The sequence below is a fragment of the Conger conger genome, chromosome 10 (assembly GCF_963514075.1).
Source record: "Conger conger chromosome 10, fConCon1.1, whole genome shotgun sequence".
In the NCBI taxonomy this organism is placed as follows: domain Eukaryota; kingdom Metazoa; phylum Chordata; class Actinopteri; order Anguilliformes; family Congridae; genus Conger; species Conger conger.
In genome coordinates this window covers 16,568,003-16,595,994 of record NC_083769.1, presented here as the reverse complement: position 1 = coordinate 16,595,994, position 27,992 = coordinate 16,568,003, and the positions used below count along the sequence as shown (strand labels likewise).

Here is a 27,992-nt window from a genome sequence, read left to right as displayed (position 1 = left end):
AGGCAGTCCCTGGCTTTTGTCCCCAGACCCCCTGCTGACCCCCTCCTCGCCCTCCGCAGCTCCAGCGACCGCTCAACGCGCTGGAAGACCTCTGCCGGCTGATACAGTCCTACGTCAACGTGAAGCCGGGCGTGTCCTCTGGGGCTGGCTGCCACCCCTCGGGGGTGAGCGTGCTGCTCATCTCCTCGGAGCTCTGCAGCCGGCTGGGCTCCTGCCACATCGCCCTGTGTGCCACCGGCATGCAGAGGTACGAGCCCGCAACAGCGCCCTCTGCTGTGAGCCGGGGGGAAACGCTGCGTTCAGACTGCAGCTCCGGCCTCCAGCTGTTATTACATTACATTACCCCCCTTTACTGCAGGGAGTGTGCAGGTTTTCATTCCAACCAATCGCTGCGCTGATTTCACTGATTAGTTCCCTCCTCTCTGGTTGAAGGTGTGTTTTAATGAGTGAAATCGGGTGGTGTAGGGATTGGTTGGAATGAAAACCTGCATACTATGGGCCCTCTATAGCACATGGTTGGGCAACCTTGGTTTAGTTACAGTGAAGGAAAAACATAAATTAATGAACGTGATTAATGTGACTTCAGAACATGATACTCGTAAAAATAAGATGAGACAAACACGCAGTGCTAAACCTGACCAGTCGGTCTTCTTCCTTTCCTGTTTGAGGAGTGGCAGGGTGAGGTGGGCGGAGCTCTGTGATTGACATGTCTTGGTAACTTGCAGGTGCACTCTGAGCGTGTCACTGGAGCAGGCGGCCATTTTGGCCAGGAACCACGGACTCCTGCCCAGGTGCACCATGCAGGCCATGGACCTCATGCGCAAACAGGTACGGCCCGCGTAACACCACCTGGATCGCCAGCACCAATCTGAGCACTACTGCAGCACTGTTATACAAAGTCTTTTTTTCTTCTTCTATGGTAGACACCACTGTTTATTGGTCAGCGTGATATGATGCAGTTGTTTTGATTTGATTCTTCGTGAAACAACCTTAGACTACTGTTGTGCATGTTTGTGCTTTGGTTGCCTTATTGTTTATTCAATTAGAAAAATAAATCAGAAGAATGTGTCCGGTCTGAATTGACTAGAATATATGGAAAAATACACTTCACAAAATAACTATTGCCACTTTAAGGTGTTTCTGATTATATATATTTTTTTAAATATATTTGCCATTATATTTTCAGGAAAGTCCATGTATTTACAGTATATTGCCTTTTCTATAATTAAAATAATTGAAAACGATGCTATGTTAATTGGTCAGGTTTGAATAGGAAACCAAGGAATCCATAACCTGCTTTTCTTCTTTAGTAACGAACCCGGTGAAATGTTAATGGGGTGTCTGTGTTTCCACAGGGCACCAGGGTTGAAATCTCTGCCAAAAACCTCAAAGTAATGGATCAGATGCCCTTGTGCGCACCAAGGTAAATGTCTGCACAAAACTCCTGAATCAACTTATTAACCAATCATGGGCTTCCATCAACACCTTGATTTGTTGAATCAAGTTGTTTAGTACTGGATGGGCGCAAAAGCCTTCTTGGATAAGATTGGAGCAGTTGGTCAGGTATATGTAATGTTGTACAGATCAGATTATGGTTCCAAGCAGTTGGCTTTTGGATGATGACTCATTTAGTTATGACTCATTTAGTTATGATTCAACATTTGTAACTTGAAATTTATTTTTTTCACAAACATGGTCATGCTGATGTTAGTGGAAAATATGTTTTTGCAAAGGAAAAAAATGCATTCGGCTTAGTTGCCAGTTCTAAAAACTTGCACTGGTAGTTCAGTGAGCAGCTGATTGGCTCTAGGAACATCATGTGATTAAAAGTTTCCATCCAGTTGATTTAAACTGACTGTCAGCTGCAATGAGTATAAAGCCATGGGTCCTGCTGCTGGACCCCGCAGATAATCTTTTTAAGATGACAAACAAAATTAAAATTCAGGAATAAGCTGGAAAAACAGAAATGAGTAGAAATAAACTCATAATTTAATATGCAGAATTAATGGCGTGTGGAACACGATCATTAAATCGGACTCGGTGGCCCTGTCGTGACTTTAATTTTCTCCCGCTCTGGAGTATCTGTACAGCGCCAGACCTCGTAAACATAAGCAAGCGGGGATTCACAAGATTTCTCTTACTCAACTGCAGTAGATGTTGCTGCTTTAAGCAAAATGTGGGATACAGACTCCAGCTGTAGATTTGTATTGTACATCTCATTTGTCTCTTTTCCCTCTCCCCAGACTGTTCAAGCTGTGTTTGCCACCCACCGATGGAGATATGTGAGGAGGGGCGTTTAAAGGACATAGCTACTGTGTGTCTTGGTTCACTGTCGTGGTTGGATTCGGGTATGCGGATTCTGTGTGTTGGGGGTGAGAGGGGGTTTTGGTAGAGGAAGAACAAGGAATGCTACACTCAATAAATCGGCCTTCACAAAATATTGATACCTCCACCCGCTTCGCGTCTCGACTCGGGGACACGTTCAGAGACATTCCGGATCATTCCGCGTAAAGCCATCCTCTCCCCGACGCCTTGGACTTTGCTTTCCCAGAAGTCCCCGCTGTAAAAATGTGGCTGCCGTTGCCATTGATGGCCTGGCGGGTTCAGTTGGAGCGTGCCCAGTCGATTCAAGGACTACCAGGAGTCGAGCACACATTGGCTGTTTACTCTTACCATACAGCTATGTGATCGCTGATAGGACTGTAAAAAAAAAGAAAAAAAGATATACGATCAGTGTTATTCACTAGCCTTAGACTGCAAATATCACCTGCTGTCTCAGTCACGCTCACATTCTGATTAAGTCTAATTCTTTTTTAGTCGTGCTGAACGCTAGTGGCGGCTGAGTGGGCGAGCGGGGCTAGTTCCCAGGCCTCTCCCTTCAGGTCGATCATTGTGGGACAGTTTCAGGTTGGCCGGAGCACCACTGTACTGAAGCGAGCGAGCTGATAACCTATTTTTGATTGTCTACATCTGAATACTGAAATATCTCATTATATCTCTCAGTTAATATCAGGTATTTTTAAAAATGGGAAAAACTAGAAGCATTCCAGGCCGAATATCATGTCGCCTATAAAATAGCCTATTTAATGGACCAACAGAATTTTGCCTTTATGCTTATTTTAAAAGTGTTTCATTAACCGGTTAATGGAGGCTGAGAATTTGGAACCATTCTTTAACTGTTAATCACGTGTGGTAGCTAACTAGCATCCTCGCATTTGCCAGTCTGCAGGTCCTGCACAATAAGTAGCCTAGCCTAGCGAAATGTTCATTAGAGCGCGGTAGCATTCTCTCGCAAATCTCGCATAGCACATTGTTGTTTTAAAGATAATATAATCGTTTTTTTTTTTTCATCTAAATCATATGAAGGTGTAAAAAATGCTAAAATGCCGGCAAGGAAGAATCATGTATATCGTTGTTATTGTTGGAATATAGGCCTACTGTAAATTACAGGAAATATATGAGCAAAGGGAAAACCGAGGTACTGAATAATGTTTTAAGCATTATGTTGTTATTTTCTTATTTTCTTGTACATATTTGCATAACAATATTTTATTTTCACAAGGGTCAACATATAGTAGGTATATATGCTGTTTGAAGCAAATTAATGCTTATAATAATAATTAAAAAAATATTGAGACCATAAAATATGACATGTAAAACATTGAATACTTTGTAATGATGCTGTGCATTTGAAGGATTTGGTAAGAAGAGTTTGACGAGTCGCTGAAACGCGTGAACGAAGTTTCGTTCGGTGCTGTTTCTATACGCTGACCTCGGTTTTGTGATCATACTTTTGCGTTAGCGTTTGCTGCCTCGTCAAAAGGGCTTACGTTTCTGTTATTTATCAAAGAAAATGCTGTCAGTATTGTTTAAACCGGGTAGAAATTCTGCCTTTACCTCACCACCACCGTACAAACACCACCCGCTGTTGTCTCCAGTAACTGGCTTTCTCAGTTTTATCATCACTAGGGAATCTTGCTACAGCAGGAATACGAGTGGCTCGAAGCCACTTTTGACATATATCATAGATAGAGGCTCTAGATCCGGGATCATCAAATCTGGCGCTTAAATCCAAATACAGCCCTGGTTGTCTTTTCTCCCAGGTTATTAACTGAACAAATAGTGCTACTGACTGGCCAGACTGTCTTCACACCTGGTAAAGGGAGGTTGGAAAACCTGCAGTTCTTGGCCTTCGAGAACCGCGATTTGATGATCCCTGTTATAGATTATAGATGTTGGGAGATCTGCTTGGTCACTGAGGCTGTTGTTACCCTCAAACTGAATTCCTTAACTGACTTATGTTTGCTAGGCTTTTCTGAGTGGACCCTCCCTGTAAACTGGGGCTCAATTGAGCTCATGTCACGGCATCAGTTTTAAGAACCTACTGTGCCCGAGGTGCATTTTAACTGCAGCACAGTTCTGGTTTTAATAACATTATGAGGCTTTGATAAATTTCTTTGTACTGTCATTTTAGTGGTAGAGAGCGAAGGTAAACTCAACTTTGTATCTAGATGGTATTTCCAACACAAATACTTGTGCTGTCATTCCTGTGACCTAAAAGGCATTACATTTGAGTGTTTTAATCCGATAAACTGCTGAAGAATTTTTGTAAGTCATAGGCTAATTCTGTAGTCCTTCTCAGGTCAGGCCAGTTTAAGATAATGTTGGGTTTTTACCCTTGAAATAATTCATTTTTACATGTATTAATGCAGTTTAATTTTCACAGAAACATATGTGCAGTGAATATTTTCCAAAATGATTCACGGAAATGTAATTACTTTTTTCATAAACTATGTGAAAGGGTTCTATGCAAGTGCTCTTAATCTTTAATCTTCACTTTGAATTATTTCCTGTTCTCTTATTTTTTTTGTCTTAATATTTTAATTATTTATCAAAATATTGTTGCTTACAAAGATGGAGCCTTTCTGGTGAGACAGTGTTGAACAGTCTTTTACATGTTTTTGAGGCCATTGAGTTGGTGTGTGCTATGTTTTCCACTGGGATTCATTTTCACATAATGGACAGATTTTCTGATGCTTATGTCTCTGAAAATATACTGGTTCTGGTATTTTATGTGAAATTGTAATTGCTACAAGCTGGTAGCAGTCTTTACAACATGTCCAAGTGCAATAGAGTCACAACTATTTCATACTAAACCACATATGGAGAGAAGTCATTGATTTAAAAAAAGAAGAAAAAAAGGATTTCATATGGTACCGTAATTAAGGTTTAATTGGGCCGTCGTAAAAGTTGAAATACAAGTACGATGTGTTTACTGCAGGACCAGATTCAGTGCTGCTACACATTGCCCTTATCTTTGGACAGCAACTTTACGCAAATGAGACATTTCACATGCAACGCATTACACTTTGGAGGTCAGTGAAACAAATTGAAAGTGTTTACAAAGAAACAGCGTCACACTCGCCTACGGTCTGAGGACACAAAGTCTGTAGCATTTATTTTCCATCTAACCTCTCTGTCAGTTTGTGTGCCTATTATACAAAAATTGGCGCAGTTCATTTGGTTGTTGACAGCCATATTTTTCCCTTACTGTGTCCCAATGTTCCACCAGAGAACAGGGCGTCCATAAACTTGCCGAGGCTGTCAGTGCAACTGCCGTAGTCATAGGATATTAATCAGAAAAGCCAGTTCCTTCCAGCAGGCCTTGGGAATTTGAGGTCCTGTCGTTTGATGAGGGTACTCATTTAACATTTTTTTTTCTTTTCTTTTTTTAAAAGAAATTGTGAATTGCGTTCTTGAGAAGTGAAGACCAATGTACAGTCAAATATTCTAGAACTTTCTTCTGAGGAGTGAAGATACAGGGTCACAGCTGTTTCCTTTGTGTTTCTGGGGGGAATCCTTTTAAAGGTGCACATGCGGAAAGGTAATTCTGTGGGTTCTTTCACTGACAGGCTGTATGCACTTATTTCCTTTGTCACAGATTGTTGTTCTTTTTTCTTTAAACCACTTGTATTAATGGGTAACCTCACCGGGAAGAAAAACCCAATATTTGTTAAAATAAAAAAATAAAAAACCTGCAGGTGCAACGTACGGTACAAACCTTTGAGATACCTATCCCCTGTCTGGAAAAAGTTCTGTCTCTGTCCGTTACCCTTCTCTGCTTTCTACCTGCCTGACATACAGGGGGATAGACTGCCCTGCTCCCCTTTGTAATGAATAAGTAAATAATGAAAATGGGACATTAACCCAACCGAATCTGTGCTCAGTGGTAATAGTGCTATTTGGTGAGTGAGGGACTCGGTTGATGGAGTTGACCCCCGTGCAGTAGACCCCCTGTGGTTGGTTGGGCACCTGAAATCCTGCTGAAGTAGCATCTGTGAAACAGTTGGTAGTATACAACTACAGTTGCAGTTTCTTTGCCGTTCCAAAAATTGGGAAAGGTTTCCAGTTTTCAACCGACAACCAATTCAGGTTCACACATCTTACAGAATGGCTGCTACTGGTCTACCAGGCTACCAGTCTCGTAAAATCTCATTCTGTCCTGTTTTAATGGTTCAAAAAACTTTTTTTTTTTCTTTCTGCAGCAATGTTGTTAATTTATTCTTTAAAAATGAGGTCCCCAAACTGATTTAAATAATCATTTGAGCAGTATTGTTATTAAAAGTATTTTATTTTATTCACTATCTTTTATTTGAAGCAAGAGAGAATATTTCTAACCAAGAGAGAGTATTTGCTGTGCTTGGATATTATGTGTAATACTTAACTTGTCATTTTTCTAAATATTCACTGTTGTACATAATTTGTTTGATTTTAGTTTGTGTGCCCTAAAACATTGTACAGAAAAAGGTTTAATTTTTTCCAGATTATTATTAACCTCTATTTGCTAGTTAATAAAACATCTACAAATTACAGTGCGTTTCTGTTGGTTTCTGATGTCATTGTGATGTCATTGTGATGCCATAGCGCAGGGGTGTCCAGGAGGGGACTAATCAGCCGGTGCAGTGATTGGTTGGAATGAACCTGCATACTCTCACCCTGCATGGCACATGATTGGGCACCCCTGCCATAGTGGTAACCTTAGTAACCAGTAGTGATCCTTCCATTTCACAAGGGACCCCAACCCTGGACTGACAGTGCCTGCTGGGTCCACTGGAGTTCCTAACCCTGCTCCTGATTAGCCACATCGTCCGCTGGGGTCTGTTAAAATGCTGTTGTAGCAAATGGTTGTATAGCGCCATTTATATAGCGCCTTTATCCGAAGGGCTGTACAAGTGATGCTTCTCATTCACCCATTAGCACACACACTCACACACCAACGGCGTTTGGCTGCCATGCAAGGCACCGACCAGCTCGTCAGGAGCAATTGGGGGTTAGGTGTCTTGATCAGGGACGCTTCGACAAACCCAGGGTGGAATCAAACCGGTGACCCTCCAACTGCCAGACGACTGCTCTTACCGCCAGTGTCGCCCATAGTGCAGGGATGGACCCACCTTCTGGTTGTGGAATCCAGACCACGCCAGTGGTTGTGATATAACTGCCTGTGCCATTTTGAGTAGTTGGCACAGCGAAAGCAAGCAGTGGCCCGTTTCAGAGGGCCCCCTGACGGCTCTGTGAGGCCCCGGGGCTGAACAGATAAAAGGCCTTCACCTTGATTAGCATCGTCTGACACCTGTCCCTGCACACTCAGAAGCAGTCACAGTGCAGCTATCTGACTGTTGCTATAGCAATGGAGAAGTGGGCCAGAAACCGGACGCCCCAAAAAAAGCGGTGGGGAAAATGGAGTGGCAAAGCCAGAACGGGTCTAGTGTGCAGGTGCGTCATTCAGGGGTCATTATTTAGTCACTGTTCACTGGGAAACCCTTTTTTGTCCCTTATACTGACAAGAAATGTACTGCTGGCAATTCAGGCTTTGCTTCTTCCCTAGAGTACAATGGTCTTCCTGGGAACCCAATCAGCAGCCCCCTAGTTAAAAGCCAAGCCCATTAACCTCTGCACCTCATGACCACTCAAATAAAATGTGCACACACCCACCCACACACACACTCACCCACTCACAGTGTTAAATGAAATCCATATAAATACTGGTTTTAATAGATAGATAATTCATATATATTTTTTGAACATCCGATCTTAGGCATTGAAGTTCCAAATAGTGTTACTGAGCACATCAGTGTGCTGTGCTGCCATTCATTTTGGCCATTTCCTATTGGAGCCTCATTATGTTGTATATTTATTCAATTACAGCTGTTGATTACACCTGTAGCTCACCTGGTTAGCTGTAAGGTGACCGCCAAACCAGGAGACCTTGCAACCAGTCACAAAGATCAGGACTGAAAACCACCGATATGAAACAAATGCCAGCAATACACACAGTTGAATTTTGAATCTGATTTTATGCTATTGAAAATGTACTTCGCATGTAAGGGACTCCATACTCTGATGGGACCCGCAAGATCAGTGGTTTGATCCCCAGTGTAGCCACAATACAATCCGCACAGCCATTGGACCCTTCAGCAAGGGCCTAACCCTGCATTGCTCCAGGGGAGGATTGTCTCCTGCTTAATCTAATCAACTAAGTTGCTTTGGATAAAAGTGTCAGCCAAATGACATGACATGTAATGTAATGTAAGCCCTGATTTTGTGGTGGGATAATGAAATTCGAACATGCATCTTCTGTTCTGTGGGAATCAGTGTTCTGTTCCAGCATTCCTCTGAAGTCTGGTTGCACTCAATCATGGGTGCGTTCCAAAATTCAATACCAGTTTGTTGCTGTTTTACAGGGGAAGTCAAATCTCAGAAGAACTTCAACTCTAATTGATATTGGCTGACGATATTTTTGCCACCTGCTTTTACACTGACTGCAATTTCAGACTCTCATCAGTCTTTGTCAAGACTCCAGTTAAACGTTAATGAAAGGATAATATTAATGTCCAATACTCACACTCTTTCACATTGGTCCAGAGTCGATCTTGCCCCAAGATGTTTTAACATTAACTTTTGAATTGATGGATAGTTGTTTTATTTTTTTAAATGCTATTATTATGAAGAAATGTTATTTGCTCCATTTATTTTATGTACCTATGCTAATACGGCCATGACCTCAGAAGCATTTAAGATGCATTTCAGTCCCCATCCTCTAGGTGTCACTGTCAGCACTGTACCTGCAGTATTTGGTAGAGCCAAATCGAAGGAACACAACCAATTATACGACTAAGGATTACAATAAGACTTTCTTACTGCAAGTCTTTGAACCAAGGGTACCCTGGTCTTCTCTGGAAAGGGCTGGATGGTTAAGGTACAGGTTTTTGTTCAAGCTCAGGGCTAAAACCATGATTCAGCGAATTTGGGTTTTTATTGAAGACCATGAGTAGTTGATGTGTTCAATCAGGTGTTTTAGTGCTGCGCTAGAACAAAAGTTTGTGTACACAGCCCAGCCTTGCTTGGATGAGATTATACACCCTCCTGTGGTAACTGAATGATTCATTGAGGTGATTAAGACGTTGCCATGTGTTGGTTGCTTAACAAGTGGCATCTGAATGTCCTGAATATGCCTTTTGCTATTAGAGAACTTCAAGTTTCAAAATATACCTGCAGAAAACCAGCAGACCCTGCGGCTCTCCAGAACCATAACTGGGGTCCCCAGCAGACCCCATTTCCCTCCAGTACTAGGGTTGGGGTCCCTGCCATGGGGTCATTCTGTGAAAGATCAACCAGAGGTGTGGGGGGCAACCACTCAAATTTTGCTCAAACTTTCTGTAAATGTTCTTCACATATTCAATAGAGAACATGCAAAACATTATAATTATTGGATTTGTCCTAGAGATATTGGCTCTTAAATAGGGGGTGGGGGTATTAACCTAAAAATTACCCGCAAGTGGAAATTGGGGGTTGTTTTGATTTTTTGGAGCGACATGGCTCAGGCAGTAAGAGCAGTCGTCTGGCAGTCGGAGGGTTGCAGGTTCGATCCCCCGCCCGGGCGGTGTCGAGGTGTCCCTGAGCAAGACACCTAACCCCCAAATGCTCCTGACGAGCTGGTCGGCGCCTTGCATGACAGCCAGTCGCCATCGGTGTGTGAGTGTGTGTATGAATGGGTGAATGAGGAGCATCAATTGTACAGCGCTTTGGATAAAGGCGCTATATAAATGCAACCATTTACCATTTACCATATCTTAAGTGAATTCAGAAACTATACAAAGCCAAAGTTGGTCCGGCCAATATTTGGTTAAACATCAAACACTTTTTAATCATATTCTGACGAGACCAAACTTTGGCATTGTGTAATTTTTGAATAAATGACCTATTTGACCTCATTTTGTTTGTAGCTATTCTTAACCAATAAATTAATACAGAGTATTTCAAGTCTGGACACCATACATCAAATTACACTGATGTAGGAAGCCATCAATGTATGTTTTGTTGTGAAATTATCAAAATATGTCAAGACGCACAGTAGCAGTAACAACTCAATTAATTTCCACCTTACCAACTACTTGGTTGGCTATGCTTTTTGGAAATTTTTTGGCTGGACCCAACTTTGGCATTGTATATGACTATAACCCCCCTTTTTATGAACCAATATCTCTAGAGTTTCCTTTTTCTCTATAGAATTCTCTATAGAATTTGTAAGAAGCCATATGTACTATAATTCACCCAGTAACAAACTGGGGATTTTATTGGTGTAAGTTTATCCCAAGTTTTCAATTAAACATCTGTGATGACAGCAAATCGTGTTAAAATCCCCAACCAGAAATATATAGCAAACGGTTTAAATTATCATTAATTATTTAAATTTATAGCACTAGTTTGTCATTGGGTTTTTATTCATCGTTGCTATTTCTATACTACGTTTTTTTTTTTTTTTTGTGTGTGGCTGTTCTGGTCTCTAATCATGTTATTAATTGTAATAATTAATAATTTTGTTGATATTTGTCTGTCGATTGTCTCTGAATGGATGCTTTTCATTTAAGTATTTCTTTTTTTGGTTGAGAGTCAGGTGGCCGGAAGGAACAGAGACGAGAAGACTATGCACATTGCAGATTCTTGTGCGACTCAGTTTGCTTTGCAGAAGCAGCAGCGAAGGCAGCGCGCGACCAGGCACTAACGGGGCTCCTGCGTTCCCGCACTCCCAGCCCTGCAATGCTTCCAAACGGCAAAGGGTTCAAAACATTTCCGACTGGCTACCCATGACAGCAGACTTTAAGGATGGTGCAGAAGTCCCGCAACGGCGGCGTTTATCCGGGTCCAGCCGGGGAGAAAAAGCTCAAAGTCGGCTTTGTTGGACTGGATCCCGGTGCTGCCGATTCAACCAGAGACGGGGCACTGCTCATAGCAGGTTCTGAAGCGACGAAACGGGGCAGCATTTTAAGTAAACCCAGGTCCAGCATCTCCGTTTCCGGCAAGCCACCCAAGACCAAGAGAAAAGCCTTCTATAGAAAACTACAAAATTTCCTTTACAATGTTCTGGAAAGACCGAGGGGATGGGCGTTTATATATCACGCTTATGTGTAAGTACAAAATGGTTTAACACTTACGCATGAACATGACTATTGAGGTTTGAGCAGGGCCAAATATGCTCCGCAAGAATAAACTGGGGGTGTTCCATTTGGGAAGTTATATGTTGCTCTTGTGTTGTTCCGTTTGAAATCTCATTTATTAACTTAATGTATTCAATGACAGAATTTTTTTTTTGTTGGAAAAGAGAACATTATGTCCATAGCTAAATGGGAAGCGTGCCACTAGCTTTATGAGTGTTATGAGTTCTACTTTCCACTGAAAGGATCATTCTTCCTGTCCTAACTATTTTTTCTCAAACGCAATTCTCTAATCAAACCAATAACCAAACGATTTAAACAATTATTCATAGGAATATACGTATCTGTGTGATGTAGAATCCATTTGCTGTTGTTCTCTTGGGAACATAATTGCTGAAACGGTATTTCAGTATCGCCTGTATAACAGACAATTGTGCTTGTAGGCTATTTCAGGTCGATGAGCTGATTGAGCTCAGGCATAGCCTATAGCCGGTTTTAGCTGAATCATAACAAATTAATGCGTAGTTATATGTGATTTCAGAGAAAAGCAATGCTCATTAGCCTACATTTTAACGCCTTTAAACGGTGTACTGTAAGTTCCTCAGCAGTTTAATCGCATTGAAGCTGAGTAATCAATAAACGTAAATTAGTGTGCGATCAAATATGTAGCCTATTAGTTAATGATTTACATTTCACGATAAATCTGTGTTTTGTGTTTGAGTACCCTCTGACTATCCCAATATGAAATCTTTCAACGGACAACCTCTTCCTAAGAAAGCCGGAGTTAAATATTTCACTGTCGATTTAACATGGCATATTCAGACCAGCTAAACTAATTGAGCATGCTTCAGCACTTAAAGCTTCTGGACAGCTCCGCTGTACGCCAGTGTTGCTATGACCAGACACAGCACCGAGTTACACCGAGTACAACTTACAGTGAAATGTTAGATTGGCTGTTTTTTTCTGATAGCAAATGTATTCGTTTCATTTTAAGAGCTATACCGGGACATAACGCTAATTGTATTTCATAACACCTTCTTAAAACACTTAAATTAAAAATACCGAGGCGTTTATAATGCAAACAGCATTTGATTCTTGCTTCATCATTATATAGCCTATATGAAACTTTATAAAGGTAGACAATGACCTCAGTTATTTGACATGCGCACTGGCCTGAGCAGCTGCTTTCACTCTTCCGATAGACAGCGCTGCGTTGTCTGGAATCTGTCATGTCAGGGGAGTGTGAGTGGCAGGTGCTTGACTCTCTTCCCTACGGATCCTAACTATTAATGATTATACACTTGATCAGCCAACCTGTTTAACTGGCCTTTGCTGGGTGCACCTTATACTTTTCTTATTTCTGTTTTGAACGTTTGAAATCTGGTTGCTTTGAGACGTGAGCTTTGTGACTACACAACACGAGCCTACATACAGCATTTGATACAAGAGAGGTGGGTGATAGACTGGTCTCGGGCCACCGCCGAGTCAAATTTCAAACCACTCAAACATTTATTTATTTATTTTTTAGCATGAGGGTCGGTTGTATTGGCGCGCAGAATATTTTTGTCTTCAAGCGGCCCGGATCAATTTAACCACATTGTGAAGACTTGAATGCCCCAGCACTTTTTGAAGAATAACTAGAGAAGTAGCTATGCCCTCACAATGAAATTCTGGAGAGAAGCATAGGCTCTGATTCATAATTTATACCCCCTGTCCTTACTGTGCCTAATCTCCCGCTCCTGTTTTCTGTCCAGCTCTTGATTTATAAAAGAGAAGTGTGCTGACTTCAGTCTCTTGCTCTTGCCTTGGTCTTGTTTCTCCCTCTTACAATCTCTAAATGCACAGATTGCACTTGCAAGCAGAAAATGGAGGGAAAAAAAAACGTCCTCAGTGTAGTCACCGAATTAAAGCAACAAGACTCAGATATCTTCATGGCCTAAAACTTTCTGTATGTTTTTTGTTTGTTTTTTTGGTGGGGGGAGGGGGGCACTATGCATAGCATTTTGTCTGTACCTGTATTTAGTAACTGTACCAGTTACACACACACAAAAACACACAGACATACATACATGCACATAGAAACCCTGTCTAACCAATTCTGGAATATAGGGAATCTGTGTTATCCCTGTCTGACCCATTCTGGAATATAAGGAACTGTGTTATCCCTGTCTAACCAATTCTGGAATATAGGGAATGTGTTATCCCTGTCTGGCCCATTCTGGAATATAGGGAATCTGAGTTTTCTTTGTCTGTCCCATCCTGGAACAGCCTTGTTCTATATCTCTCCCTCTCTCTCCCTCTCACCTTTACGCTCACCATCTCTCTCCATCCCTCTGTCTCCCTCTCTTTCTCTCACTGTCTCACCTTCTTTCCCTCTCCCTCTCCCTAGCACTCTCTCTCTCTCCCTCTCTCTAGCTCTCTTTCTCCCACTCCCTCTCTCCATCTCTCCCTCTCTCTAGCTCTTTATCTCTTTCTCTCCCTCTCCCACTCATCAAGGTCTCCTCCAGTCCCATGTAGCACCCCCGGCAGGTGTGGGACCTATCAGAGAAAAGGAAACGTTGGTTCGTCCCGCGGCTTTTCCGCTGACGCGCGCCCTTTCCTCAATGTTAAAAAGTTGTGACTCCTGCCGCCCCATGTGACCCACTTACAGGGCGGGTTGAATGCGCACCCCACGAGCACCGGTCAAGCACTCTGGGCACTGCTGAACAAAATGGCCGTCCAAACAGCAGAGGTGACCACACCAAGGGAGTGCATCAATCACGGTGCACCACTGACCTCGCCAGTCACTTGCGATAAAATTGTGGGCCCCTGCTTTCGTTTATGACACAGCGCGTTGTCGCCATAACTGTGATGGCTCATACATGCTGTGCTGCAAGTAGTTCTGTCCTGAGTTAAGTAGACTGCTGTCTATTGTCAATGGCTTCATTGTTGAGCTTCAGTGAAGCACAGATGAGGTCACGTAGTTAATGGGTCGGTTGTAATTTGATGGGAAAGGTGTTGATTGTTTGCAGAAAGTGCTGTCTTCCTCTCCAAGCATAACCACTGGAGAGAATCTTATTCTTGGGAAACAGTTTGATCCTTTGCACCTCATTAGCCCTTGACACTGTTGTTAATATGGGGAGGGAATTCTGGAATGGCTTACGACTGCACAAATCAATTCTGTGGTCGAGGCAAAGCTCACGATTCCTGCCTTCTTCCAAGTGCCTCTTTCACCATTTTTCATCTCAGTGTGTCTGTCAGTTTTTTTTTTTCCATTTCCTTTGCTGGTGCGTTACTAAAATGGAACATTGAAAGCACACATACTGTCCCAAACCCTCAAGCTCTCAGCTGCAAGTCCAGTCGGCTGACCTCGTTCAACCGCAAGATTCTTTCTCATGTCAGAAGTAGATCTAATTCTGATGGTAATGTTGGATCTCATTTATCTAGTGCCGCTCATAATGGGGTTTGTGAAACTTTATTCTCCCATCAATGCTCTACTGTGACGGGGAGAAGCCCAAACCACTGTGTAGCACAGACCTGGTTATTTCACGGTAGCCAGTTTGTAGCACCACTGTCACCCCAGTAAACTGGGGTGGAGAGGTGTCCAGTTAAACTGTATGGATTAGCCAGATTAAAATGGTTATTCACAGTTTGTTAAAATAACAATTTAAAACCAGAACAAAGAGAGGACCAAGTCCCAGCACCCTCTGGCCACACACATGCCCTTGCACGCACCCATCCACACACACACACACACACACACACACACACCCACACGCACACATGCATGCACACACACATACATGCACAGACACAGACACAGGCACAAACAGACACAAACAAGCACCACCACCACCACCACTTACAACAGCCAAAAAATCCAAAACATTCTCCATAAACGCATCCACGCCATTCCTAATCATGAAATAAAACCCAAAATGAAGGCTTAAACTAACACCCAACCTGTTACATTATTAGATTCCATTACAACATTCAGAAGAAACATGTTGAAATGTATCACAAAATAACAGTAGGCCTAGTTTGTGACCAATGCATCAACCACCACTGTGAAAATATATACCCTTGAAATTACAGTGCACGTGGACAAAACGTTGGCTACTCAAAATTGCGTAAAAGCATAACCGAACTCTTATTCCCGATTTAGCATCGCGCAAACTCTATTTGAGATTAGAAACCAAGCAGAGACTAAACATTGAACGTTTATTTTTAGATTAATTCATTTTTACTCCAGCTTTTCCATCCCCAGATTGGTTTCCTGTACTGCTGCAGGCAGCAATTTTTACAAGGGACTAATTACAAGAATGCCGCCGGCTCGTTAGCGTCGGACAGCTGCAGCTGCGAACTGAAATGTTAACGGTGTCATCTGCCTGTCCGTCCACAGCCGGGGACAGGGCAGCTGGCTAATGAGGGAGGCAAATGAGCTCTCGCAGTTGGCCAAAGCACCTCGGAGATCTCTATCACCCTCCTTGACTTCACTATTGTCGGGTTTAGCTTTCGTGCCGAGGGGCTGAACTCGTAAACGTAAGCAGTTTTTGCGCACCCAGTAGTTGTTATTTATACCAAGCCATTGAAATCGCATACGAACCCGGTTCGTATAAAGCCATGTAGAGTTCCGAACCCAAATTACCGTCTCGAGGCACTTATCAGTTGGCACGCACGGTTGGCAGGGCAGACCTGGTTTAATGCAGAATGGAAAGGTCGATGTTGACGGTTCGGATTTAAAGCGCGTTCAGTGCGTCAGGACAGTTTTCTATATCTTAAATGAGAAGGCGAAATCATACGCTTTGCAATATGCCCTATTCAGCTTTGTGTGTGCGCGCTTGCGTGTTTTAAGAAACCGACTTCAGTAGGGTAATTAGGGGTGTTATCTTCAGTGTTGTGTCAAATTCCTAAACTGGAATGTGACCCAGAAATTTGGCCTCCCTGAACTTTTTCCTGTTGCTTAATTGGCTGCACGCCCACACCTTTTCCCCTGTTAACACTTCAGAAGGGACATAAGGTCTGGGCTGAAGGTCCAGAGTGAAACGCAAGGTTAATGAAACAGGATTAAGGCAGACTGTGATGTATCAGAACAGAAAATCTGAACTACCCAAATTACCAGTCTTTACTGCACTTTCTTATAACCTGGCCAAATAAGAGGAATGTATTTCTCATAGCTCGAGTGATAATAAAGTGGAGTGAATCACTATGAATTAGCCGACCAGGTGAGCAAATTCAAAACTTCCTTGAACTAATTTAAAGTACTTCTTGGTACTGTAGAAGTACTGTAAGGCCATTTCTGATATCATTATTTTAATTAAGGCAACCCTCTGGAACAAGATTTGCCCATCCCGGAGGACATGTTTTGGATTTCTCTGCATGGGCAGCAGTTCACATTTATTTGAGAATTGCTTTGATTTTAATTATATTTTCAAAGAGACGTGGAGATGTCATTGGATTAGTGCTTTGTCATTGGATACAGAATATCAGATCTGAGAGTCATATTGTTGATGGTAACATTAATGTAACCTTACAGTGATGCTAATATAATGTTGAGAATATGTGATTGGGTGCTCTGCCTTCTCATCTTCAGTGTTGGTGTCTGGATAGGTTGTATCTGGAAATAGAGGTGTATAAAACGCTCATTGATTGGTGGATAATGACTGCAGATTGGGGTCAGTGGACCATAATTGCTGGGCATTAATATACATTTTCATGATGCATTCAGAGAGTCACTGCTTCTTTAAAAGAGATAGTTCACTTCTGGAATTGTATAAACTCAGTGAGAACTTTATTAGATATTTATTAGACTTCATTAGATATTTATTAGACTTCATTTTTAGACTTATTAAGTTTTCTGCTGCTGTAGCCTATCCCCTTAATGGTTTGACACATTGAGTATTCAGATATGCTCTTCTGCATACCACTGTTGTAATGTGTGGTTATTTGCTTTACTGTCACCTTCCTGTCAGCTTTGACCAGTCTGGCCATTTTCCTCTGACCTCTCTCACCAACAAGATTTTCTGGCTGAAGAACTGCTGCTCACTGGATGTTTTTTGTTTTTCATACCATTCTTTGCAAACTCTAAAGACTAGTATGCGTGAAAATCCTTGGAGATCAGCAGTTTTTGAGATACTCAAACCACCCTGTCTGCCACCAACAATCATTCCATGATCAAAGTCACTTCAATCAAATTTTTTCCTGATGGTTGATGTGATGATCAACTGAAACTCCTCACCCGTATCTATATGATTGTATGCATTACACTGCTACCACAAAATTGGCTGATTAGATAATTGTGTGAATAAATAGGTGTAATAAAGTAAATATATTCCTAATAAAGTGCTCGGTGAGTGTATATAACTATTCAGTCTTACCCAATTCTTCAAACATTTTGTTTAATCTTATTTACAATTGGAACCATTTCCGCTGTGCTCAATGGAAGTACCATCACAATATAAAACATGTATAATTATTGTGAATAATCTCTATAACATCAATCTGTCTCATATACAGCCAGCTGGTCTTCAGAAACCCCCTGTAAACTTCCATCTTTGCACATAAAACTGTGATGCGAAAATCAAAAACAAACATTAAAACTGAGATATTATCAGAATACCCCAAAGGTAAATGATCTCTTTTGAACACAGTGGGGAAAAAAATTATGTTTATTTTTTTTCAGGAAACACACATTGTTTGGTAAGACAGTATATTTGTGTATTTCCGTTGGCTGCGATTGGTGGGTGGCGCTGCCTCAAGTACAGAGGTGTTGGGACTGACTGGGGAGGGCAAAGTGTATGAGTGTGTGTGTGTGTGTGTGTGGGGGGGGGGGGGGGCATGTGTGTGTGTGTGTAAGTGTGTGTGGGGGCATGTGTGTGTATATGTGTGTGTGTGTGTGTGTGTGTGTGGGCATGTGTGTGCGTGTGTGTGTGTGTGTGCCTGTCTATGTGCTTGCATGCGTGCGTGTTTGTGTGTGCTATGTGAGAAGAAATCGTGATGTTGCAGCTGGTGAACAGCCCAGACTGTCTGTCCGACTGCCTCCTTATCTCTGTTATCACGCTGTCTCTCTCTCCCTCACTTGCTCTCCCCATCTCTCTCGGCGTGTGATATGTGCTGTCCGTTTAATTACTCATCTGTAATATCCTGTGAGGTTTTTATATTTATCCTTGAGAGGTTGCTGCTATCGAACCTGTCTGCTTATGTTTTTCAATACAATGGTAAATGCTGACATCTTTCACTTGATTAGGTAATACCTGGTCACAAAAGTTGAGGAATATTAGTAAGATAATAGTGCTAAAATAAAGCTATTGTTCAAAGAAAAAAACACATGTATAACCTGCATATGCGCTTGTTACCATCACTATGATCAAACATGTCACAGTGTGTTAACGCAACTCATAGTTTTGTGCACAGTGTGTTAATGCAGCTCATAGTTTTGTGCACAGTGTGTTAATACATTTTCATTTTTAGTGACACTTAATTAATCTCTTGCATTTATATGGCGCATTCCTACCGGCCAGCGGCTCAAAGCGATTTACAGTGATGAGGGGGAAACTCGCCTCAACTCCCACCACTCACTTCCAGTCAGTTGTCCTTTATAATGGCTATGTAGACTGATTTATCTCCCATTCTTCTTCAGTTGCTTCCTCAGTAGGTTCACTTGAGTTTAGTGAATTATAGATATACTGAGTCAAAACTCCAAAATTAACTCTTCTATAATCAAGCTTGGGGAGGAGTCAATGAACGGAGAAGGTTTCCTGGCAATGCTCAGTGAGTTTCTTCTGCAGATGATACAATGCATCGTCTTCTAATAAGCCACATACAAAGACTGACTGGTAGTTTTGACATTTTCGCACGTGTCTGTTCATTTCCTGTTTTGCACTTCACATTCAAAAAATGAAAATGAACTCTTTTATGCTTGGGGAGGAGTCAGTGAACAGAGAAGGTTTCCTGGCAATGCTCAGTGAATTTCTTCTGCAGATGATACAATGCATTGCTTTCTAATAAGCCACATACAAAGACTGACATTTTTGCAGCTGTCTGCTTATTTCACTTCATAATCAGATAAAGTCAAAACTAGTTTTCACCACCTTTTGTGGTCTTCTGCAGCAGGGCCGTGCAGAGGATGAAAGGATTGTCATGCCACATTATTATATGAAATTAGCATATATTTTACATCTACACTGTACATAGCCCTTTCTATGTAAACATTCATGAATGCTTATGTGAGAACCAGTGAATGGGAGTGCATGGTGTGTCACCACTAATACACAAGAGCAGTGGGGATGTAGACTACAGTCCATATGAGGTGAAAGTGCAGACTGTCCCCTTTAATTTTAGGGTATTTACGTGCCTATTAGGTGATGTATGTAGGAATCACAATTGTTTTTTTATATAGTCCCCCCAAAAAGTAATTGCATAGTTGGCTTCTCAGGTTTATTAAATTGCTTCCTTAGTGCAGATATAAGAAAGTTCTCAGTATCTAGTCTTGATTATAGGCTTTTGATTGTCTTTGGAGTCCATCATTGGTGCTTGTTAACATGAAGACCAGATTTGTTCCAATGGCAGTCAAGGAAGCAATTATGAGGCTGAGAAATAAAAACAAAAACAGACAGAGACATAGGCCAAACCAAAATGATCTTGACATAGACTTACTAAAATAAACAGTTTGGAATAGCGCTAAGAAGTAAGAATGCACTGGTGATGTTTAGGATCATTTTGTAGGCATTTGATGGAACTTGACCAGATAACATGGTTCTGTAGACCTCAGAAGTAATTTTGCTGCTGCTATCACCAGTTACATTATCAACATAGGCAAGTGAATCAGCACCTGTGGCAGTCATACAAAACTATAACACCCCATCACCATGTTTCAAGTAAATTTTGGTCTTATCTGTCCACAAGATCTTTTCTGAGACCTGACCTATTGTAGGTCCTTTTTAGCAAGCTGTAATCTTGGCATCCTGTTTTTGCAACTTGCAACGTGGTTTGCGTCTTGCACATGCACACACCCACACACACACACACATACACACACACACACACACACACGTGCAGACATGCCCACACGCGCTGATGTTCCAGTGCATTTTGGAAAGTCTGTTGTTTGGCCTATGTCTCTGACTGTGTGGATGTATAGTATATACCTTCATTTCATTTCAAATGTGCTGATGATGGTCGTCAGTCTGTATGCTGTTGCTGTTATTTTGTTTTATCTGACTAACTTGTTTGTGTGAAAAGCCCCAAACAGAATTACACCAAAATGTCAGCAGATGGGATCAACCAGTAGGGATGTCTGCAGAGCAATGTGTGGGGAAATACCTGCGGAATGAAGCTGCTAATTTCTCTCTGGACAACCTTATTGCCGTTCAGTCAGTTCAGGACCTTAGCATCTCATGGGACTCCTTGGCCTGCCGCAGCAGGCTCTGTCACAGTCAGGGTCTGATCTGCACCATCGCTGTGGCATCAGTGAATCTTCTTCTAGATGGAAAAAACATGATTGAGATTCATAGAAATCCGAGTTTTACAGAAAGTTGTTGAGAACTTGCTTGGAGGAGTGGTGCATTTCTTTGGGTTTTCAGAGGCATCCATCTGAGACTTGTTAAATGTGAAATGATTTCCCTTTCTTCTACAGAATAAGCCAGGGAGTAGCCTTCACCATGACTCTGTTCTAGACGCAGTTCTTTGCACTTACAAAAGACAGCATTTTCTTTTGAAGCAAACAAGGCACAGGGGGTTAAGAACGGCTCTAATAGTAGTTGGTGAAACTAGGTTGGAAGTTTATCTGAGGTCCGTTCTGAGGGTGTAGACGAACACAGCCCAGGAAAAGTCTTTATGTCCTCACGTTCCTCCACCATGGGCTCAGGTCTCTGTACTGCAGGACCGTCTGGGGTTTTCTCCTGGCTCTTTAATGGCCCATGTTCTTGTCGGTGACTCATTTCTGGCCCTTTCGAGGCTGTCTGAAAGCTTTGCTAGGTGTCAGGGCCAGCCTTGTACACTGAGATGCACTCAGCAGAGCTCCCCCGGCGTTTCACCGACGGCACGCGTGACACACAGGGCGTGATTTTACCCACATTCCCAGCAAGGCCCTGGAAACTCAGACTCGTGACAGCGCCGAATGCGGCCAGCAGCCCTGCAGGGACGGCGGCTGGCTCTGGGTTGGCCGGGGGAGGGATTCAGTTGGCGGCGACAGATTGGCTGAGGGACCCCCCCGTTTGCGATTCGGGTGCAGGTGTATGACTGGGTCTTCTCCGCCCCCCGCTGTGCGAGATCTCGGCTCGCGGCTGTGGTGTGAAGAGAAGCAGCTGGCTGCCGTCGTGTATTTCAGGGTAGAACCGCGAGTTATCACCGCTCTCCCAAGCTGACAGCAGGGGTGTATATGGGCACATTTGTAAATAGTTTGTGTATTCCGAATTCGGGTGGGATTGGAGACGACAAATACAAAAATAAACATTGCATTAATGCAACAACTGCTCATTTTCTCCATGGCCAAAGGGAAAGCACATTATGAGAGGCTCTGTTACAACGAAGCCTTACACATGATATCAATAGGCGAAAAGAAGATACAGACCATTACTCATGATATGAAAAGGAAGGTGAAACTGAATAGTTTTCACTTTATCACTTATTTTCCCCCTCAAACGACACACATATTTTCCATATATACCGGTGCAGAGAGCTATAATAAAAGGTTCCTGTAAACAGCGTTCCCACATTGGGCAGCAGGAGGCAGCTGGCAGAGCCCTGTCCTGTCTGCCTCTCCATCCTGCTGCTGCTACAGTTTCCATTTGGCAAGCATCGCGCCTGCCGAACAGGACGGGAGAATAGACGCTGCATTCAGGCTGAATTTGCTATAGCTCGTTTCTTTCTTCATTTTTGTTTTATACCACTATTGGAAATAAAGAAAATAAATTCACCACTTCGAACCGTTTCGGCTAAAGTATAAGGTCAACTCAACAAGCACATTTTTACTTTATTACACCTACTTATTCATGCAATTGTCTAAGCCAATTGTGAGGCAGCAGTGCAATTCATACAATCATGTAGATACAGTTCAAGAGCTTCAGTTAATGTTCACATCAACCATCAGAATGGGAAAAAGATGTGATCTAAGTGACTTTAACTGTGGAATGATTGTTGGTGGCAGACAGGGTGGTTTGAGTATCTCAGAAACTGCTGATCTCCTGGGAGTTTCACGCACACTAGTGTCTAGAGGTTGCAAAAAACAAAAAGAAAGCAGCAGTTCTGCGGACAGAAATGCCTTGTTAATGAGTGATGGCCAGACTGGTCAAAGCTGACAGTAAGGTCACAGCAACGCAAATTACATTACATTACATTAATGGCATTTGGCAGATTCTCTTATCCAGAGCAATGTACATATGATTAGACTAAGCAGGAGACAATCCTCCCCTGGAGCAACGCAGGGTTAAGGGCCTTGCTCAAGGGCCCAACGGCTGTGTGGATCTTATTGTGGCTACAACCGGGATCGAATCACCGACCTCGCGGGTTCCAGTCATGTTCCTTAGCCACTACGCTACAGGTCACAAATAACCCCACATTACAGCAGTGGTGTGCAGAAGAGCATCTCTGAACACACAACACATCATAACGCAAAGTGGATAGGCTACAGCAGCAGAAGTCTAAAAAAGAAGTAATAAATATGGAATACAGTGCTTGGTGAGTGTATATATGCAACTCAGAGGGGTGGGGTGATGTGCCTCGGGATCCAGTTTGGGTGAAGGTGTGGGCATCAAGCAGGGGAGTGACAGGGCTGGAGGGAAGGGCTTCAGCCCCCAGAGAGAAAGGAGAAATTTAGGCACTGTAGAAATTAGGAGAGCAACAATTGCAGATTTGGATGCCAAATGTGAAAAAGTCCAGGGGACAATATGCTGTGGCAACATATCTAAAAGATGTGAAGAGTGGGGCAATCCTGGACTGACAGTGCAGTGGCATGTTTAAGTACATGAACAGAACAGAACACATGCGACTAAGAGTCATATGCACTGGCTCAGCAGGACTCCAGTGGGTACCTGTTTCAATGCTTGTGTAATCAGCGTGTAACTGACAGTCTAACAGACATGCTAATTTTTTACTATGGGAAAAAATAGGTATTTTTTATGCCTGCACTTTTAAAGCCTGAACATGTACAGGAAGATTGTTCCATAAGAGAGGATCCCTGTAACATTGATGGAATTTTAAAATAGCCAGCACCTTGTGAATTAGGTAATCTTGAAGGAGAGGAAGGAATAAGTAATTTGGTAAGATATTCTGGAGCCCAACCATTTAAAGCTTTATATGTTGACAGTAAAAACTTACAGCATATTCTTGTAGTGGAGATGTTTCTGGGCATAATTGGTGCAACCAGATAATAAAACATTACAGTAATCCAACCGAGAGGTTATAGATACAGTAGGCTCCGAATTATTACCCTGACTGGCAATGCACAAAAATACTTTAATAAATAAATAATATAATTGATACAAACTTAAAAAATACTGTACTTTATACATGTTTCAATGGAACCGACCAAATTCAAACATTAATTTCACCATGAGTGTGAGGTGCATCTCCTTTTATGTGTTTCAACACTGAACATACCGATGTATCTTACCAAAATGTTCAATTTAGTCTCATCTGACCACAGCACCTTTGTTCAGTCATACACTAAATGATCAAATGAGACCAAAATTGAATGTTGTGGTCCGATACATTGGTATATCTGGTGTAAAACCTGTGGGCTGAACTGAAGAGTTCAAATGCATCCAAATACAGTACTAACCAAGCCCACACCCACTTAGCTTCAGCTATTTGGTAGGAGCAGGGTGCATGACCATTACCACTGACAATTTCTTCAGTATCCTGCTGGGTCAACACCTTCCTTCATTTTGATATATTCCTCGGGTGGAATGATGCCACTAATGATGCAAAGAAAAGGGCAAAGGACCCTAGACGGATATTTGTGGTTCTCAAAAGTTTGCCATGGAATACATAGAGGACTTCTTATTTACTGTGTCACACAGATCCGTCAGAGAGATGGGATTTAAACTACATTAGAATTTATCCGGTGCGACCAACTGATTTTTCTCGCCTGTGGAGGAGATTATGTTGGTCTATATAGTTTTAAATTCCGGTCAAGCAGAACAAGAACAGAGAAACAGCCAGAGAAACAAATCATTCATTACTAAGACCATGGTTCTTCCTAAACCCAGACAGAAACATCTAATACACATCATTAGCCTGTAAGAAAGAAAAAAGGCTGTTGAGCTACACATTCCTCATGGATCTTTGATAGAAATGGGAGGTTGAAATGATTAGCCTGGACAGTGAGATCCAAATTTGGTTTCTTGAGTAGTAGCTTGATTTATGCCTTAAAAAAATATGGGATAATAACAGTGAAGAATTCATGATGTGAAGAATTGGTTGACCAAGAAAAGGAAATCGCTCCTTCACTAGCTTTTTGGTATGGGAACTAGAAGACAGGTGGATAATCTGGGAGAAGTGAGGAATGGGAGTATGGAATTCAAGTCATTCTGTGTGTCTTGAAGACACTTTTATAGTGTCAATAAATCAATTGTCATGTACCACCTGACTGAGCCAAACATCTGAAATGCATTTTTTACATTCTAAAGGTTTGGTCAAATATTGAGTTACCAGTGTATTTTGGGTTCAATGTTTGGAGTAGCAGGGGCTGCCTATAGCCTAGTGGCTAAAGTGCTTGACTGTGGTTGTTCAAGCTGAAGTGTAGCCACTATAAAATCAGTGCAGCTGTTGGGCCCTTGAGCAAGGCCCTTAACCCCACATTGCTCCAGGGGGGGATTGGCCCCTGCTTTGTCTAATCAACTGCAAGTCGCTTTGGATAAACGTGTTAGCTAAATAACTGTAATGTAAGTAGCCACAACACTATTTGACAGGTGTAGAGCCAGTCTCCCTGTCTCCCCTTCATCTCTCACTCAAGTAGCTTCCACTATTAATATAGATGCATTGCCTAAATAGCTGACACTGGACTACATTATATTACGTTAATGGCATTTCACAGATGCTCTTATCCAGAGCGACGTACAGTTGATTAGACTAAGCAGGGGACAATCCCTGGAGCAATGCAGAGTTAAGGACCTTGCTCAAGGGCCCAACGACTGTGCGGATCTTATTGTGGCTACACCGGGATTAGAACCAGTGACCTTGCGTGTCCGAATCATATACCTTTACCACTGCGCTTTCACAACTGTGTTATGTGTTTAGGCATTGATATGTACGGCACTTTCATAACTCCACCAAAATCGGATAATGTGCCAATGTTTCAGTTAAAACCTGGTCGAGGTTGGATTCAAATGCAAACATATTATTCGACACCAAAATGTTTCTATTGATACACGACATTTGGGGCGACATGGCTCAGGCAGTAAGAGCAGTCGTCTGGCAGTCGGAGGGTTGCCGGTTCGATCCCCCACCCGGGCTGTGTCGAAGTGTCCCTGAGCAAGACACCCAACCCCCAAATGTTCCTGACGAGCTGGTCGGCGCCTTGCATGGCAGCCAATCGCCGTTGGTGTGTGAGTGTGGGTATGAATGGGTGAATGAGAAGCATCAATTGTACAGCGCTTTGGATAAAGGCGCTATATAAATGCCAACCATTTACCATACACCCGAGTGGGTTGACCGCAGACCTCAAAACTTCCAAACCTGGCGCAGACAAAAATACAGTTTTCCCAAGATGAAACCAGTAATTCCACTAGCGCCCAGGCGTGTTTGGGTTGTTACCAAAATAGGGCCCACAATCTGAAACGGAAATGAGGGAAGGTGACGTACGTACACCTTTATTTGAAAATGAAATCAGTGATCATTCTGATTCTCTTTAAAGGAAATGACTGAGGTCTCTATCTTTCTATATCTGAAAAAGAAATCAGCAAAGGTTCTGTACCTCTCTTTATCTGAAAGGGAAATCAGTGGTGATTCTGTTACTCATCAGAAAATTTATTTTTATCTGTAGAGGGAATCTATCTATCTATCTCTCTCTCTCTCGCTCTCTCTCATGTACTCTCTCGCTCTGATATATGCCGTCCTGACCTGTAATATCCTGTGAGGTTTGTGTTTTTTTCCCCTGAAAGGTTTCTGTTGTCGGGATTGTCTGCTTTTTTGGTTTAACACAAAAGTCCCTGCTTGACAGCACTACATAACTGAAAGTAATATCAGCCTCGACACTGCACCAGGTATTATTAAACTAGAAAACAGCATTACAAAGCATACACATTAACTATTTCTCGCTCCTCATACTTACTGGGCTCTGGTGTGTATTCTTCCAGTCTGATTAAAACAGGCACTCAAAGGTATCATATGCCAGAGCTTCAGTACCTGAACACTGAAACTTTTCCCCTTTACATTGTGCAAAAGCAAAATGCTGATGACACCGTATTTCTGTAATTCTACTCTGTAAGCCTTTATGCCAACAGTGCAGGCTGGAACCTGGACTGAAGCCATATAGTACTAGAGCATCCACAATGTGTACGATGAATTAGCTCCATTCGCTCATTAGCCATATGTACAGAGAGCTGAACACTATTCATGGTTTCAGTGACAGGGGTGACTGATTACTTAACCTTAAATTAGGCTACACTACAATCACTTAGCAGAATCACAACTTTGTGATAGCACAGGCTTAGTGTTAGCGGCAATACACCACTTTGTGATAATGCAGGATTACCGCTAGCAGAAAACCACCACTGTGTGATAGCTCAGCCTTAGAGCTGGCAGAAACCCACCACTTTGTGATAGCACAGGCGAAGCGTTAGTGGAAAAAGACCACTGTGATTGTTCAGCCTTAGCACTGGCAGAAACCCACCACTTTATGATAAAACAGGCGAAGCGTTAGCGGAAAAAGGCCACTGTGTGATAGTTCAGCCTTAGCGGTGGCAGAAACCCACCACTTTGTGATAACACAGGCGAAGCGTTAGCGGAAAAAAGGCCACTGTGTGATAGTTCAGCCTTAGCGGTGGCAGAAACCCACCACTTTGTGATAGCACAGGCAAAGCGTTAGTGGAAAAACACCACTGTGTTATAGTTCAGCCTTAGCACTGGCAGAAAAACACCACTGTGTGATAGTGCGGACATGGCTAGAGTTGCCTTGCCACCCATCCCTTATAATACAGGATTGTCCCGTATTGAAAGATGAAGTGTTGTGTCCCTTACTGAATCAATAAGGTAGACCAGCTTATGACCAGTTCAATTTTGGTCAATTTTCAAGCTGGTCAAGCAGGCATTTTACAGCAGGGTTGTGCTTGGAGGTCATCGTGACGTTTCAGGTCTGCATCTACTGCTGAGAACTTGGGTTATTAGGGGGAGGTGGGAATATTTTTTCCTCTATTTGTAAATGCATGGTTACATGTAAACATTCAGAATCCTATATGGCAAGTAGGTGAGTGGCAGAGCTCATTTTCTCAATATAACTTAACTTGTTATTTCAGATGTGGAAATTTGAACACCCCACAGTCTGGTGTATGTTAATGCATTGTTCCAGTGTGTGGATGAGCC

General features: G+C 42.4%; 2 protein-coding genes across 4 annotated transcripts in view; both read left to right on the top strand.

Annotated features, from left to right (window-relative positions):
• LOC133138221 (phosphatidylinositol 3,4,5-trisphosphate-dependent Rac exchanger 1 protein-like) overlaps positions 1–6,870 on the top strand; it is a 112,974-nt gene extending 106,104 nt beyond the window's left edge. The window contains exons 37-40 of the mRNA XM_061256798.1: positions 60–247; positions 726–828; positions 1,356–1,423; positions 2,244–6,870. Coding sequence (XP_061112782.1) covers positions 60–247; positions 726–828; positions 1,356–1,423; positions 2,244–2,286 — 402 coding nt within the window. The 3' untranslated portion in view covers positions 2,287–6,870. The remainder of the gene's footprint in view (positions 1–59; positions 248–725; positions 829–1,355; positions 1,424–2,243) is intronic.
• A 4,293-nt stretch (positions 6,871–11,163) lies between these two features.
• LOC133138222 (potassium voltage-gated channel subfamily KQT member 2-like) overlaps positions 11,164–27,992 on the top strand; it is a 63,469-nt gene continuing 46,640 nt past the window's right edge. For all 3 annotated transcript variants that reach the window (XM_061256802.1, XM_061256800.1, XM_061256799.1), the window contains exon 1: positions 11,164–11,465. In XM_061256802.1, the coding sequence (XP_061112786.1) occupies positions 11,164–11,465 (302 nt within the window). The remainder of the gene's footprint in view (positions 11,466–27,992) is intronic.